The 19,361-nt window shown below is 27.4% G+C and overlaps 1 protein-coding gene across 2 annotated transcripts in view; it reads left to right on the forward strand.

Annotated features, from left to right (window-relative positions):
* Positions 1-19,361, forward strand: part of LOC112600081 (zwei Ig domain protein zig-8-like) — a 392,986-nt gene that overhangs the window by 290,820 nt on the left and 82,805 nt on the right. For both annotated transcript variants that reach the window (XM_025347238.1, XM_025347239.1), the window contains exon 3: positions 2,491-2,663. In XM_025347238.1, coding sequence (XP_025203023.1) covers positions 2,491-2,663 — 173 coding nt within the window. The remainder of the gene's footprint in view (positions 1-2,490; positions 2,664-19,361) is intronic.

Here is a 19,361-nt window from a genome sequence, read left to right on the forward strand (position 1 = left end):
TCGTAATAAAACTTAGAATGGTTTAATTATCACTTTTGTTTTATTCACTTTCAAGGTTAGGTTTGTACATTATGGATACATTTACATATAATATCAAAATTAGATTCCCTTTAGAATGTACAATAAAATAATTATGTTCATTAAAGAACTTACAATACAACATTTTCATACAACTACTATATTAAGATAATATTTATTCACTGTCATCACGTACGTGTACCATTAGATTACAACGTTAGTACAGAGGTAAGCTGGGAATGACACTTGTACTATCAATGACTTGAAAACCTAATACCAGTTCATTACGTGTTTTAACGTAGTCTGTGGGAACGTCGAATGACTAGTGGTACGTACCATACTGTAAACTTCACCCGGGTTAGTCTGAAAGCACGGCAGCGGTCCCTCCGGCGTTGATGTATTCTGGCTGCGATGAAGGTTGACTGGTATGTGGTTGGCTTCTTCAACAGCAGTTATTAACTGGTCGCTCTATGGCGTACCAAAGTTATGGGATATGTATACCTCGTGGATCGATGCCGTATACCATGCGTTTTACAGGTCGGTTGTCCACGAATATACAATCGTAACACTACTAATGCTGGCGATCATTTGACGGGTAGTATATGCAGGTACGGCTGTCATCATATCTGTGCCAGTTATACCTCCTGCACAACGTCATTTTGTTTTTATTATTCTTTAATCATATTGGCGTACAGTTTTCGTGATAGTCCTTCTTATCATGTTTAACAAGTAGAACTTGCCATTATTGTAACTATAAGATAGGTTTCTCCTTTTCATAAATCAACGTTGAGTGTTTTAATGTCGGCACACCTGGCGCCATCTATAGTTACTATTAATACTGCCGTCGAACAGTATTCGACGGATAGTAGTGTCGCTGTTCATCACTAGGGCGGGAGTGTGACCGTAGTATTATTAATGTGCGATGCATTTTGTCTCGTTATGAGTCCCTTGAAATTCAGGTTTGGTGACAATGAGGATTTCAAACCAAGTTTACGAGATTACCGTTCCTTCTGGTTTGATCATTCTTGTTGACTTTATTCCGGTGATGCTGAGAGTTTTCAGATAGAGTTGTTTAATCTGTCGGTTACCAATATTGGGATTGATGTTTATTTTTGCTCTTCCGCCGATGATATTCCTGGTGATAAAGGATGATTTTGGTATCTCGGTAGGAATTTTGTTTTCCAACAGTATATTGATTCCGGTAATTTAATTTGTGATCTATGCAATATCTAGTTATCTTGGCTTTCTCGTTCATATTGCGCCATCCTTCTGTTGTTCCTAGTGATGTTATTTGATAAAGGCAGTATGAATCGAGCAATAGTCGCTTCAGATTTTCCTTTGTTTAATAAATCTGGTAATTACTGATCTCTAACTCCTTCCTCTGAGGTCTTTGATTAACTATGATTGATATTGTCGATCTAATTGTATTATTCTTCCCGAACAGTTCAAGTATCTTATTTTCTATTCTTTGTTCGAGTTCAGTGGTAATTTGCTTGCCATTTTTATTTTTATATTTCTAACCTGTACTATAAATATAACTAATTTACTATATACATATTTACAATAATAATTCACAAACATTCATGAGGATTCAGAAGGAGTGCGAGCCTGAAGTTTCTCCCTTCAGAATAACATATAGGTTTAATGTTCTTGATATTATATACCGTCTTCCCTTCATTTTCCCACAGATATGTTATGTCTATTTACTCGACAAATTTGTATGGTCCTCTGTATAGTAAAATAATTTACGTATTTGTTTAAACTTCGGCTGAGGATGATAATTTGTGTTCGCGTACCAGTATCCATTGTCCTTCGGTATATTTAGAAATTTTTCCTGGTCTTTTTAGCGTTGATTACGTTGGAGTGGCTTTCTTCTTTCATGTTTTGTCTAGCCAATTGATGATTGTCAACCGGGTATTCTATCGATGTGAGAAAGATAGTTGCTTAATCAGAGGATGCAATTTTCCTGTCCGTATTTGTTGAGGTGTATCCAGTGAAGTGTGAGTGGTATTGTTTAGCCAATGTTCGATCGGGTAGCCATTTTACCCAGTTACTATGTTTAGCATGACAGTAAGTGCGTAATATCCAGTCTGATTTCTCGGTTAGTAATGTCTTACAGGATTTCCTTCAAGATAGTATGTGTATAGTGAGTTTCCGACATTTATTTTACTTAGTTGTTGCTCATGGGTATTTGGAAATTGCGGTTCCACACTGTAAGTATTTTACGGATTGGACCAAATGAGGTATATAATCATTTATACTTTGTTTAGTATTACTCCGTAGTACCGTTTGATTGGGTACACAGTTTTACGTTTAGAGAAAATATAGCAATACGTAACTGAAACGAAGTGTTAACAATCACGTATAACCAATTTAAGTGCTAAATGGTTTTCTCGTTTAATAAAATTTAATATAACAGACAAATATATTTTTTACTTGGCATCATATAAATATTTTTATTGTGGTTTTCAGATGTATCAGAATGCCTGTTGAGCAAATCAAATAAACATCAAAATAATTTGGGTGAATTCTCAGGGAAACCTGATCTACCATACTTCGACAAGGCCGCGTCAATAAATGTGACGTCCCCTTTGGGAAAAACGGCCTATCTCAACTGCAGAGTCAAAAATCTTGCCAACAGAACTGTAAGTAAACGAAATATTGAATGTTTTTCTTATTTTCAGAATAGGATAATTAGGTTATCAACTCAGAAACACTAAAAAGCATATTTTGTATTATGTTAAATTTGTAAATATTTTTGAATTACTTTTAGAGCCTAAACTTTATAACTAGCTGAAGGACCTCGTCTTACTTAAAATTTCTTTTGAATTTAAAAATTAGAATTTATTAATAGAAACGATTGAAATACGAACAGTGAAACAATTGTATCAATTTAATTTTCATTTTATTTGTATTTTTCTTATACAAATCAAGTTCAAATAAATAAATACGGCTCCCTCAATTTAAACAAAAAAAGTGTCCGAATTTACGATTACGTTTAAAGTATATATATTTGAACCGTGCCCGTTTTATTTTTTAGAAGAATAAATCTGTGTTAATAGTCGGATACATCTGTTTTTCTGCTTACGATCAATTTTATTATAGAATAAACAATTTAATTAATTTTCAGCATTCAAAAATAAAACCATTATTACTTTTTACGTGATAGCTCTGTCACACACTTTCTTTTTTCTATATATATATATATACAAAAAAAAATAAATAAATAAAAAAAATAAATAATGTTTATTTGAAAAAGAATTACATTTAAGTTCATTTGAAAAAAATTAAGTACTGGGGAATTATCTCTACAAACGAAATGTTTTATTGAACACAATTCCTTACTGGTCCACCTTATTTTTTATACAAAAAAAAAAAAAAATTAATTGGACAAAATCGTCTTTAAGCGTTATTGCTTCTGTATATATATATATATATATTATAACACCATAATATTCTGAAAATATAATTAAGACTAATTGAAAAAATGAAACGTTTAATTGTGTTATTTAGTGATCTTATAAGCTAATGGGTGCTAAATATTAAAGTATAGGTTTAAAAAATACACATCCAAGACAACAAATTGGATAGCTTTAAGCTCTGGAAAGTTATATCACTTAAGTATAATGTCTTACACGCATAAAAATGTACAAAATTTCCTGAACAAAACAAAAAAATATATTATATTAAAATAAGTAAATAGGTTACGATTAGGTATATATTTTCATTCAGTGTTATAGTCGTCAACTTAACATAAATATTTATTTAGAATACTTGAAAATTATATTATTTTTATATTTATCTCAATCTCATTATTTTTAAGATATTGGTTATTAAAAATGATTTTATATAAATTATACTTTTACATGATTTTTTTTTTCGTATTAAGTGATAATACCTGTTAAATAATTGATGGATGTAAAAAATAAATTGTCTGCAAGTTAATATAGTTTTCTGAATAATTTCACAAAAAACACACGGTTGTAAATTGCATAAGTATGTAAATAAAAAGAAAATACTAAAACGTTGTTCAATGAAAAACATTAACATTACCGTTGATTAAATTTGACGAATTATTCACATATGATTTCAGCTTATTTATTTTTCAAATACTATCCTCTTAGTAAGTAATGGTATAATTCAATATTGTTCGGTGTATTTTTTTATATCTACAAATATCATTAATTGCATTTGTTTTATTTATATATACGGATTCTGTATTTATTATGTACTATTCTAGCTAAAGATTACATTGCAGCCATTAAAAACCTTCATATGATCTCATTCCACTTTGATTATTCTTCAAGTACAAATAATTATTTTTGTTTTAATTACATAATTGGTAAATAATGCATAATGTTAATCACAAACAAGGCACATATTAGCTAATATTGAATTCTCACACAATTTTTACCTTATTATTATTTTGGTTCTCGAAAAATCGAGTAGAAATTATACTGGTATATTATTGTACCACAAATACAGCCATGAAGCATGCATATTCGGTCTGAAAAGTAAAACAGGGACTAAATAAATATAAATAAATTTATATTACCTATGTTTCGTATTCCATTAGCTTATCGAATAAAATAATAATGACCATGTTCATAACTGTGCTTTACGGTTATCGTAATATGCACTTTGCACGACATATACTTTAAATTTTAATATCCAATAAATCGTTGTAAAAGTTATAATTGTGACGAAAAATATCACTAATATAAAAATAAAATACACTTATCACTTACCAGCAATGTAGTTATTTATTGAAAGAATATACAAATAATTTTTTTTAAATGAAATAAAAAGTTGTTATGATAATTTTTTTTAACGATTTTAAATATAGGTGAAATATACCCATTAGTATTCCAATTTATGTTTAAGTTAATTAAAATATTTGTAAAGTAGGTAATTTGGAGTTTTCATGTTTAGTTCATTTGTACGTTAATTTATAGGTGACGTAAAAACGCAATACTTGACCCAAACTTACAAACATTTCATAAATTTGATGTTAATGGTAAATTTTAGATTTTTAGAACTTTACATTCAAAAACTTTATGAAAGATATTATATTTTGTGACAATAAAAACGGGCATTATACATCAAAACTTTTTATACATGAGTTGATTGAGATTGTTCTTTCAAGATGTTTAATTTTTTTTTTTTTTAATATTTGTTATTGGTAAAATTACAAAAAAAAAACTATAAATATACGAGTATATATATATAAATCAATAGAAAAAATCCAACGAGATCAAACGCATTAAACACGAATAGTAAAATACTATTAAATTGGAAAGAAAATTTAAAAAATTGAATTAGTATTAATAGAATATAAATCAACTAAGTAGGTACATGCACTATTTAGATCAAACGTATTAGATACTAATTTCAACTGTCGCTCATGCGTAAAATACTAAAAAATAATTTGCGCTAATGAATATTTAACAATTTAAGTACTGGATTTATTCAAAAAAAATAACATTGAAAAAACTTGGATTTTATGTAACTATTATGGACTAAAGAGGATTTGTATGTTTATTCGCTGTACCTATAAATCAATGATTTTTAGCCCAACCCCCGGATATCATCGGGATGTCAATCGAAATTAATTAAAACGGTCGATCAGTGGTGGATTAACGTATAAGCCAAGTAGGCTCAGACCTAGAGGCACTTTAATTTTAAATTATATAAAGGGCGCTGTCTACGATCTAGTACAAGTGGCAAAAATACAAAATTTATGTTCCCCTGCAATAGTTCTAAAATAATTGATCGAAGACATTTTTGTTATCAATCTGTATTTTTGTTAATAAAGAACGGGTTTTTTGTTCAGAAAATCTGCAATTTCATTTTCTAACGTTTGGACTCGACTTGACGTGTACGTGTTTTTAATTTTCTGAATTTACTGAATTTACTTATATATATATGTATACAATATACGTATATTTTATTTTTAAAGTAAGCATAACTATTTCTTAATATTTACTTTCAACAATCAACAAGCTAATAACGTTGTAAAATTATTGTTTTGACATTTTGAATATTGTATTTGAATTAGGTTTGCTTAAAGATCTTACACTTTTAGGTATTTACACAAAGTGGTTATTTTACTATTTATATATATTTTATGATTTTTTAACATTACTGTAATATTATTAAAAAAAATCATTTAAATATTAATTTAATGTTTTAGTTATATTCAACTGTAGAAAAATTGGTGAAATGAATTAACTGATTTACAAAAAGTTATTTTTTATTTTATTCTTATATAATATAATGTCACTAGATAATAGGTGTAATAAAGGTGTAATAAAACATTTTCTTTACAAATGTATTACTGTTACAAAATTTCTGATAACTTTTAATAGAAAATTATAAAGAAAATTGTTTAATTTTCAAACTTAAAGTATGAATATTAAAAATGTTTTTATTTTTTATTTGTATACTTTTTTTTGCCTTCCTTGTTTTCAATTATTTGTGAAAAGATAAAATAAATATATATTAATCGTTATACTCGTAAAATACGCAAAATTTCTTTTTTTTTTAATAAAATTCTAAATATTTTATTACAATTATATTTCTGAATTTTATATAATTTTTAATTTAACTAAATTATTTAAAAAAATAAATTGTGTGAACAAGTTATATAAGAAGTTTTTTATAATTATATAAGAGAAAAATGTCTTTGTTACTTGTCGATAAACAAACATTTTTTTTTAAGGGCGATATTTTATACGGGCCTAGGGGCGCCAATTCTCTTAATGCGGCACTGCGGTCAATGCAAGTATGTTGCGCTCAAAGAGAATAATATGTAGTTGGAAAATAAATACTAAAACAATTCAAAATTGTACAATGTATTGTATAAGCACAAAAAGATACGAATCAAGCATCAATGCGATTGAATTTTGATTTTTAGAATAACGTTAACCATCCGCGCTTTGTAACCATAATGACGTTATATTATAATGTAGATACACGTTTTACTTTAACGATGCCATAATATATCAAAATATTTGCGTTTTTTTTTTTTTTTTTTATACTAAAATAGAAGATAGCGTCATCAATAGTATTGAGTAATAACTTATAATTTATTTGTGAAAATATCAAAGCGTATTTTTCAATATTAAATAGCGCACGCACAATTTCAAAGATATTTTTTTCTTATAAAATATATACCTACTTCAATAATTATTTTCCTTTGGTCCCTATCTCTTCTACCTTTACCGTACTATATCTAATTGTGCCGTTTAAGATTGAAAAGAACACAAAATAGACAGCGAGTAGTCCTTACTTAACTACTAAATATTTATAGGTACTACATTACATAAATATTGTTTTTAAATTAATAATGTTTAGCATTTAGCTAGCATTCTTATTGAAAAATTATTTTTAAAGTCAACCGTTTCACTACTTTATTCTGTATAAACTATACACGTATATTTTTCTTTTTTAAATTTTTGACAAGATTTTTACTTTTATTGTCATCTCTGTGAAAAATGTGTTTTTCTAACCATTTTTTAGTGGTGAATTATTTTAGCCAAATTTACAGCTAGAATGATTATCATCACATTATATATCGTACGGTTGGCAGTCATTTAAGTGTGGTACTAATCGGTAACTTGGTTTTCGGAAAAGGTCGCTGTATGATAATATTGTATCTTAAGTATACATTTTAATGTGCACAGCCAAGTCGACCGCTCCGGAACGGCAAAGAGAGCGGCAGTGGCGCTAAACTTCTTCTCGTAAGATTACACATAGAGACAAATATTACACCGGATATCCCAATGACGAGAGCAATGACCAAAGTTAGCTCAGAGGAGGATTGTTCTACACACACACACACACGATCAAAATATATATATTACATAAACAATTATTACGCTTAAACAATGTTACATTAACTGACTTAACCGAGTGTATAATATTAAGTATAGTATATACATATATTATCCTAGTTAGTTTTGGGTGGATAAGCGTGTGAGTGTGATGGCGTACAAGTAATTAGAGGATTCGATGTACTTTTGGGTTATACTAGAGCGTTATTCTTAACGAGGGACTTAGAGTGAATTGATGGATTATTATCATTATCGCTATTGCAACACCCCGTGCACGTCGCGCCATCCACGAGTCGTGGGTATTCCCAATATCGAGTTAACGAACATAACGATATTATTAGTACTACTGTAATACGTATGCCACCCACAACGACGGCCCCACATTGCGAGTGCAAATTTGTTATCGCAATATTATTGTAACTAATTATTGTCGGGTTAACCCGTTGCGACGATGTCTGTCCGAAAACTTTTCGGCGGTTCAGAATGAGCACGACGAGAGCGTCTAAAATCTAAATACGTCAACGACGTATTTAACACGGTAAACCTAGGAAATGAAGCCGATGGAAAACTTGGGTCTTTAGATTAAAAAAAAAAGATACGATATTCGTACAATAATGTTCCAGTATGATAATAATGACATAATTTTTACAACATTAAAAAAAAAAAATTAAGCTAAAAATAAAAACTTAGATACTATATAGGGTTTCTTATTTTCAAATCGCATAATATAATGGAATTAATGATAATTAGTGTTATTTAAATTCGTTTCGAAATTCAAAACGATGCCAAATACTTATCACGCGTAATCATGTTGATAGGATATACATTTTTATTTCACAATCGTAAAGTAAGTATCTGAGATATGGCTGTAATGATTAATTATACAAAAAATTTGTTTAAAATCTCTGTCTCTCTCTCTCCATGTATAAATATATATATATATATATATATATATATTATATAATATATAATAATTTTATATTCTCATTTAAAAAGAAACACTATCCAACTACTTTGAATAATTAATTCAGTAAACGGAAAACGCATAATATTGAAATATAAATAAACATTTTCATTTTGTGATTGTTTAATCCAACAACAATTACGTAAAAGCGAACCGCGTTTTGTTTCGATCTGTTAATTTAAAATTCAAGATTTTGTCCGGCGCCAATCTCGAAATTACTATTTTAATATTTATGAAAATAGCGCAACAGAAAACGTGAAATAAAAACGCTTAAAAACACAAAATAAAAAATAACGTAAAGTTAACCATAAGAGGATACAAATACAAACGAAAAATAATCCCAACGAACAAGGTCTATCCACCCATCGTTGACGTCATTGTTTTATTTTTTTCATTTAAAATATCGGAATAAAAAATAGTAAACTACCCCACAAGAGCTGTGTATACGAGTAATCTGGTTACAGCTATTAATCCACACGGTGTAATTGAAAAGCTATTCAAATGACAGTCACGATAATATTTTATACAATGTATTGGAAATGGAATTAGCAATGTGCATGTTATAGTAGTACGCTTTCGCGTATTACACGCAACTCACGCAATATATTTAAAATATTAATTTTGACGAATGAAAGTGTAATACATAACCATGATATGAGAAATGCAATATTAATATTTAATATCTATGCAAAAATTATAGATAGGATTTGGTTTTAGAGGTCATACCAACCTTGAATTTAAAAGATACCTACCTAAGTCTTCAATATATTCTCAATTCTGGTCGTCACAAATGCACCTACGGGCTACGGATGTGGTTAACCGAATATTGATCAGAACTATAGGCGAATATATTTTATTAATATTAAATTTTCATAAAAAAATATAATAAAATAAAATATGATTTTTCATATTATTTTATACATACATTAGTTTATTACACGTATTTTAGTCTATGCTTAAAACGATATTACTATCGCATTTTATATTCAGTCATTTGTTATCCATATCTTATACTAAAATAACTTTTTTTTTAACGAATTTAGTGTTTTGAAGTAGTCTAATCGTATTGTCTTATTTTTTTTTTTTTAATGACCTACTCCATGATACTTACTATAACTAGTCAAAATTAGAGTCGTTTAGGGTTTAGAACTATCCTTTGCGAGACGCCATTTTTAAGCTGACACAAAATCACACACAAAACACGCGACGAGCTATGAGTTTATGTGGGTTGGTTTAAAGTGAGACCTATTCAATACGAAAAATTATTTCTATGTAAATTAAAAAATAAAATAAATTATGTACCCCTATATGAATTGTTTTTTGTACAATAAAACATTAAATAGGTGTTTTTAATTTGTGTCCTTTACGAAAATTCATAGTAGATAAATCTATCACTGCAAGATCAGACGTATCTACGAATCAAAACATATATTATAACAGTTATCTAGAATAATATGGCATATTCAAATACAAAACCGTGAATATTGATCATAATAATACAACAAAATGAAATTTTATTACGTACACTTGCAGAAACCGTGTACGGCGCGAGTCCCCATCTAGAAGAGCAGATGTACGCTCACCTAAACATCGCAACGGTGGCGGTGGCTTAAAACTTGTAGTTTTGATGATACCGACCTACATCGTACCGCATCCCATCACGCCAGAGCTCCCAGATGTTAATCACTAGGGGGTGTTTTAAACTTCGGTAAGAAGACACTGCCATTAATCCAAAAGGCGCAGGGGGTGTTGGTGTGGGCAGGCGCTGCCAGGCGGGGAGTCACAGCCGGCGTTTTATTAATGACCTAACACTTGTTAGGCGATCTTCTCACAAGCACACATTACTCACGCAGATTTCGTTTTAAAAAGATTTAACGATCAGCAGCGAACGGTTTTTGGGTAGGTGAGAGTCGTGGCTTATTATTTGCACGTAATGGGAAAGAACGCGGACGAACGCGCGTAATTATAGCGTATAAAACTCTTGAAGGTGGGCTGCGGTCATCGCGAAGTAAGTGATAATAGAGACAGACGTCTATATATATATATATTTTTTTTTTTTTGATAGCCCCGATATCTCTAAAATTCATCATCAAGGACCCATGTATCCATAAAATTAAATAACAAAAAATATTCGTTTGAATATCGATTTCAGGAAAAATATCTTTTAAATGGTTTATAATAAATAAAGAGTTTTCATTTGAATAACAGAAATTCTCAGGACTATGGGACACTCATTGAGTTTTACAAATAATGTTGAGAATTTTCAAATATAGTCTGAAATACATTTAAAAATTCCAAAAATTAGATCCTAAATATTTGTATTATTTAAGAAAGAATAGGTGGAAGAAAGCATGTTTGGTGAATCACCTCGTGTATATATATATAATATAATATCATGTGCGATTCTGAATTCATTTATAGCTCGCTTTACTCTAGACTGAAAACAATGAACCCGATTAACTGAAACGTTTTAATCACGTCGAACAAAACGTTTAACCATTGTGTCTACGATATTATGGTCTCTCGTTCGCATGCCACCAACATACATATGAGTCATATGACTAAACTAAAAAAAATAAAAAATAAATCCTGTTTGGATGGTAAACAAAATGATACTTTATGTTTTCATTATTCATGTGTGTGTATGTACAATATTAATTGTGTTATGTATACGTACAACTGTATAAGATATTTTGATAAACAAGTAAATGCTAATATTTGATATTATACTTCAGACAAATGCGATACATGTAATTATGTTTTATGCCCACTGAAATTAAATGAGATCTTTCATCATATGCTGTTTGAGTGGGTAATGGATCCGATAAGTATTAAACAAAATGTATAATGTAGGTACTTCATATAACTCTTAAAAACTATTAATTCAATACAATTGATTCCTAAAACTGACAACACGGAAACGTTTGCGTGGTTTGTTTATTTTTTATTTGGATTTGAAAAATATAAGGATTTATCCATTAATATAAATTATGCATTATTATGTATAATATGTTTAAATAGTTGTGAAAACAGATAGACTTTTTCTAGTAGAAAAATTTCTGAATTTGTTTTTATATAAACATAACCGTTGCTTATTTTTAGCTATATTCTGCCATGTAGCATTATATAATGTAATGGAAAACGATTAGTATTGCCGTATTGGATAAACAGATATATTGTGAAAAAGAATATTAAGAATATCTGCAACGTATAATCACATTATTTCGATGACGTAGTGCTTAATATAACATATTTGTATAACCTATTATTCTTATTTAAAATTATAATCATACGTATTACACAATGATCGTAAATTTATCGAAACAAAAAAATTTCATACGCACGCACAAAGATGGCATATATTGTTGTCGTGCACCTTGTGTGTTTCACGGACACTCATATTTTTATTGTTATCATCATGTGATGTATTTATTTCGAGTGACCATGTATTACTTATCCGGGGATTAATCTAGTGTTTACAGAAAAATTTCTAAGTTATACATTTTTGGTTCCACAGTTCATTGTATTAGGTACGAACAAGTAATACAAATAATACGCTGCTAGAAAAAATATGTTTATAGTTTTTTTTTTCTTTTTTGGTAATTCAAAAAGCGTTTGTCGATGGAAATCTCAGGGCTATTGAAGTCGCCGCGCTCGCATAAAACATGGCTTTACTTAATATTCTAAAAGTATCTGTACATTGCATAAACTTAATTATCGTGTTATATATATATTTTGTATTGTACAGAATTTAGTGGTATTATTGTAGAAAATCGAGCATTCTGTTGATAGAGTATATGGTTTGAGCATTTCAATGGAATATAGTACACGCAATTATTCGTAATTATTAATAATATTATGTTTACCGCTTTTTTTTTTAAGTATCGAAATTCCACCCCTGCAATCGTTGTATCGATTTTATTTTATTTATCGTGCTATACACCTACGTCCTACACCAAATCGCTGGTTTCCTGATTGCACTTTAATCTGTATAAATGTATTACGCACACTGTATATTTTATTCAAAAGAAAAACGACACACGTACCTACTATATAAATTATTACCTTAGAGTCACATGGTAAAATATTCAACGATAACAATACGTACACCTGTTGCGTGGTAAGTACTTCGAATATATTTATTTTTGAGTACGATTAGCATAAATGTTTAATATTTTGCAATTTTGTCACATTTATTGCATTCCACAGACGACGGTCAGATCTGTTGATTTGATTTAATTCATACATATATCTACTATTTATGAAGTAATAATCAAATGGATGAAATTATAGCGACAGTTTTATGAATGCGATTTGTAAATTATAATATGTTCTACTGTATTCACCTTTGAATTTTATTTCCAACTTTCAAATAAATATCGTTATAATATTGATTTTTTTTAGTCTGCATTTCTGTATGTATGTAATATGTACTCATCCAAACGATTAAGTCTGTCATTATTTTTTATACGCTAACCAAACTTTTCCATTTGTATTATATGATGTGATAAAACTTAACCGGTAAACGTATTCAGCACAGGTATACTATGAAAATATTTCCTGTTGGTTGCAAGTAAACCGTGAATACACCAATATAGACGGCCGCCGCGTATCAGAATTGATATTATTTGATTTATGAATGCAAAAACCAAACACCATGTATGTTTAGGGTGGATTTTACATTAAGGTTTTTTGTCGAAACATAAAAATGCATAAGGCTTTGCTCTCACTATCAGAGAAGGTACAATATTTATTTCGAAATTGATTTAATTAAATTCAAATTTATTCCCATCGTGTTTTCCATGGAATACATAATTTAACTGTTTTATTTCACATAATTTTCCACAGTACAATACTGATCTTTTCATTAGAAATTCTGTTCCGATACGCTTGTTTGTGCATAATGTATGAAATAATTCGTGAATTAAACGTTATTAAAATGAAATCGGTTTATTGTTGTTGTTATTAAGCGTTTTATCTATAAGTAAACTAGAAATTGAAAAAAAAAAAATAGTATTTATTCAAAGAGCTTTAAATCACAGCAAATAATCAATCTTATAAAATAGTGATGAGACTTTAACATGAATAATTATCAATGAAATTCAATTTTAATTTAAGTGAATATCTTTAATCATGTATTTTTCATGAAAAATCGATTTGGATAATAAATCTATGAAATGATGTATAACATTGTTTACCCTTATCATATAAAACATATATTATTTATTGCTATTTTTATTTTATCTAACGATACACTATTGCAGTTATTTGTAATATGTGTTATTGGAGACATTAATAACTTACTAATGATATCCACTACACTTATAAACGATAAAACGTATGATTCCATTTCACTATTTCAGGTAAATATAAGTTATTTTTTTTAGAAGTTGCAGACATTTTAAAATATTATTTTAATTTTAATCAATATTTCAAGTGACATACATGAACAATATATTTATTTAGTTTATTTGTAATTTTAAAATATTTATGTGTTATAATTTAGAAAAAAACTCAATTTAATAAAATGTGCACGTATCTACGTATCTACATATTATAACATATTATAAATTTATGTAAAATAACTCATCAATAACTCTTATTCTGCACAGGTGCATGGCTTACAAGCTTTGCTCTAGTTAAAAATGTATGTTCAAAAATCCAAACGATTAAAGGTTTCATATAAAACTACAACACTTGAAATAATCACTAAAATACTATGTCGATGTTTGCTTAACAAAATAATATATGTATATCTTACATGTAGATACAATAATATATTATATTTCAACGTTTAAATACTTTAAATTCAAAAACGTATATAATTATAATAAAAAACATATTAATTTTAATTTGATGATATTTAAAAAATAAAAACTATAAAAGTTCCATTGTATAATAAAACAAAAGTCTATAAAAATGCCTTTTGACCAAAAAGTAACAAATATAAATTAGGTATCGATAATTTACACAATCAATATAATTTCAGATAATTTATTGTTAGTTGTTACTACTCTCATTTGCTGTTATCGAATTTATTTTATATTTTATTTTTCTCGTTGAATTGTGGGTAATATTTCAATTGGTTTCAAAATGTAATTATTTTTAATTTTACGAGCATTCACGAAATTCAAACTCCAACACAGATGTTGAGAAATATATAACCGAAGAATCGTGAGTGTAATGTTATTTCTGACCAAACAATGTTTAACAAGCTGCTACTGTTTTTGTAATTGATAACTTAGATTTGTTTCAAAGTATTATTTTCAACAAGAACATTCATCGAATAAATTTAACATTCCAATGCATCCCTTCATCGAATGTTTGCTTCACGTCAAGATCAACAACAACATTGTTTTCAACGTGAATTATCTGAATAATCATTATACATACACTCTCTATAACCATGCTCATTGTATTCATAGGTTGTAGATTTATGAAAATCTTATTCATACGATAAAACTCTTATAGAATACATTTTTTTTTTTTAATATTAAAATATTATAATTGAAAGACAACTTTTGTTGTTGTGGACAGGCATGAGTACAGAGCGAATATTTTCAATATATCACAGTTATATTTGTTTCCGTTCTAAGTCATTTTTATTTGAATGGTACTATTCGCACTTTTCATCAACCAAGTCGGTTTTCTGTAAATAGTTTTTTTTTTAGCTGGAAAATTATTTAGTAATAAACCTATAATGTTCAGTATACGTTATTTAGAATTATTGTTTTTGCACGTAATCCATTATCTTCCTTGGCACATGATATACTTTACGAAGGCAGCTATTATTGTAATTTAAAAATACGTACTATATGTACAATGTACATACTATACTCACACAGACAGTGTAGTACGATAAATAATGTTTTATCGGGTTGGACGGTTGTATAACTGTATTAATTTGGACATTCTTAATGGATCACCGAGTGAGTATGTTATATTGTTGTTATTTTTATACGTACATAACGTATTGTTTCGGAAAAACTAAACAACACTGCATACACAAAAAGTACTAATAAATAATGAATTATATAATTTTATTATTTTATTTCAACGGTCGTTAAAATATGATAAATTATTTCTTGTCATGTCAATACAGAAAGTATGTGACTCATTCACTTAAACACACTTGACGCATCCGATATAATATCTGTCTTGTATCAGCCGTAGCGATAATAATTATGTTGTATACGATTTAATTATAAAAAGTTCAATGAATTCACATGTATAGCATATAATATGAACAATTTAATTTGAAGTTTTTTACTCTTAAGTATTCTAGTCTGTAAATATACATTATACATGCATATCCTTAAAAATATACTAATTATAAAGTTAATTTATATATAAAAAATAAGGTACAAAAATCGTAATAATTATAGTATGTCAATGTACCCTTGAAAAACAAATACATTATAATTGTCACTAGACATATCGAAAATAAAAACCAATTCTCAACACGTCAATTAATATTTACTATCATTATTTTATTTACAGTAAATAATAATATAAAATGAAGTAAGTATATAGTTTGAATGAAATACTTTATGATAAAATGATTTTATATTTTTGTTAATAAATTTATTACACTTATTAAATTTATATGCGAACACAAAAAATAATGAGGCAATAAAACTAGTGTTAGTAACTTTTTTTTTTTTGCATTACAAAGATACAATTCACTTCAATTATAAATATTTTGTATATTTAAATTGATATGATATTATAATATTATAATAAATATACATGTAAGTAAATACTCAAGACAAAGTATTATCTATGGAAAATAAAAACTCTTCATAAGTAATTCATTATAATATTATGTTAAAAAAATAAAAAATTATTACTATATAAAATGATTAAAATGAAATGAATTATATAGTTGTCGTTTTTACTTCTACGTCATATCACTATAATAATAATTACTGTATAATTGAATCTTGAACTTAATAATATTCTGTAGTATTCTCTCAAGTCTTACTTATTATAGTGTTTCGTCTAAGATGTTTATTGTTCATAATCAAAATGTTCAGTGTACAAGGATATTTTACATATTATAACATAAATAATTATATGCCAAAATGCCAAAAACAGATGTTGTTTTAGTTAATCGGTATGAGATAATGTGTACTATGTAAATTTGATAAAAAAATAAAATTGCAAACAATAAATATTATTAAAAAAAAAAAAAAAAAAAAAAAAATGCTACATAAGCAAATTTTAAAATTTTTACTAATCAAGTAAGTATTTTAATGTTGTTTGTATTTAAATTAAAAATTGTATATTAAAAATGTGTTTAATATTCAAATTGGTTAAATGCATATATATTTAAAATAAAATATATAAAAAATATATGTACATAATTTTTCGTATTGTTTAGTGGTTATTTGCAAAATTCGATAAACTTTTATAAAATGTAAATTATAAAATTCATAAATATTTTAACTAAGAATTAAATTAAATTTTTATTTCAAAAACTTTTCAATGTATCTATAATATTTAAATTGTTATACGACTTCTATTATTTTATATTATTATAATTATTAATCATTTGAATAAATTACAAATGCTCTTGATTGACTGGCTGAATACAACGTGAATATGCTGGTCCTTTTATTTATTGCTAATAGATAATTATTTTTATGACTTATGAAGTAGGAACTATTTTATTTAAACAATTGCAAATAGTATTTACAATACAATTTTAAAACTATTTATTAGCACGTTTATTCAGTTTTACATATTTATTTTAATTTATATAAAATTATTTATAACCTTAATCTCTATTTATTAAATTTTGAATCTAAATTTTTATGAAATCTGTGATTGTTAACCAATAAATACTAAACATTTCTAGTCTACAGTATCATGATGTATATAAAATATAAATATATGTATGTAAAATTAATGATTTGACAGACAGTAATAATGTCTTACAGTTGATAATACCTATATACATTCAATCATTGATGCAAATAATTAAGTGTATGTCGTATGATATGTAATATCCACATTTTTTTCAGTATTAATTTAATTTATATGTATAAATAATATCATATTATTATCCCCAGTATAATATAGAATGGTGTTAATTATAAATGCAATTATTTATTTGAATTAATAACTTATTATGTTTTCGCTATCGAATACTTAATATAATAATTTTAAGCTTAACAGTGAACCATTAATTTATTCAAAGATCTATATAGACATGTAGGATTTTAACCTCCCTCCCGAAATTTTTCTCTTCTTCCAAAATTTTTTTTTGTATGTTAAATTTGTCTTTTGTCTAAGCATTATGGTCTTTTAAACAATAATTTATTGTAGATTAAATTTAAAAATATAAATAAATATATAATTTATAAAATTATTCCTTTTATAATAATTAGATAAATATTGTTAAGTTATTTTATTATTTTGTTTAAAGTATATATTATATGATATGCTATCGTGAAATATTTTATATTTTAAGAGGAGATAATTAATACAAAAATAGGAATTTGAAAGAATTATTTTGTGTTATAAAATGTTGGCGATATTTACTGATTTAGTAATAGAGCGGTAAGGGAGCAGAGCCCCCTATGGGTGTCTGATTAATCCATTTAGTGAAAACCCTTACCAAACTAAAATCTTGAATATACGCTATTGGATACTACAACTATAATAAATGTATATTTAATAGCAGTGCATCAAAATAAATTGATGAATTTAATCTATGAAATTATAGCTTTGATAGAGTGTCTCTATTCCACATTCTCTCTCTATATTTTTATCTCTTTTCGCCACCTAGGAGATATTCTAGCAACCTTTTAAGATCCTACTACAGTTGTATCTATAATGTTTAAACAGTCTGTGAATATATTATCAACTTAAATTTCTCATGGGAAATAATATCTCTTTCACTACCTTCTATTTAGTAGCAAAATGGACGTTACTCGGCTTTAGGAAACTAAGGACGAAAGTGGCGGAAAGTTAACGCCCTTTCTCCCGGTATAAGGATGTATCGATGGTGCAAAGACTGGTAATGACGTGGACAAGGGATGATTAGAAACCCTGTAATACACGCATATTAAATTTACAAAATTGCACTTACATACCCTTAATTATCCTGCTCGGTTTGAATGTTTCTAATAACATCAAATTGAACATTATACTATCATCGATATTTCCAAACACGAGTAAAACTCTAAAATCTAAATATAACCTGCGAGGAAGTAAATTCAATAAAATATCATCGATACAAATATTATACATATATTATGATAGTATCATTGTGTGATCATAGGTACGAAAACTTATTATTTTTAATTAAAACTATATGGAATTACGGCCATGGGTCTTTTTTCATCGTTCATTCTATCTTTTGCATTGTGATGAACCGAAATAAACGGCTATATGCAAATTTTATTATCAAGTTCATCGATCCTATACTTTTTTTATGAAATATTAAATTCTTGAATCTATTCATTTCTAATATTTTACATATTAGTTTTATTGTTAAACCTGAATACACGAAATTCGAAATTACAATAATTTCATAA

Source organism: Melanaphis sacchari, unplaced genomic scaffold (assembly GCF_002803265.2).
Source record: "Melanaphis sacchari strain LSU unplaced genomic scaffold, SCAv2.0 Contig60_pilon_pilon, whole genome shotgun sequence".
Taxonomy (NCBI): domain Eukaryota; kingdom Metazoa; phylum Arthropoda; class Insecta; order Hemiptera; family Aphididae; genus Melanaphis; species Melanaphis sacchari.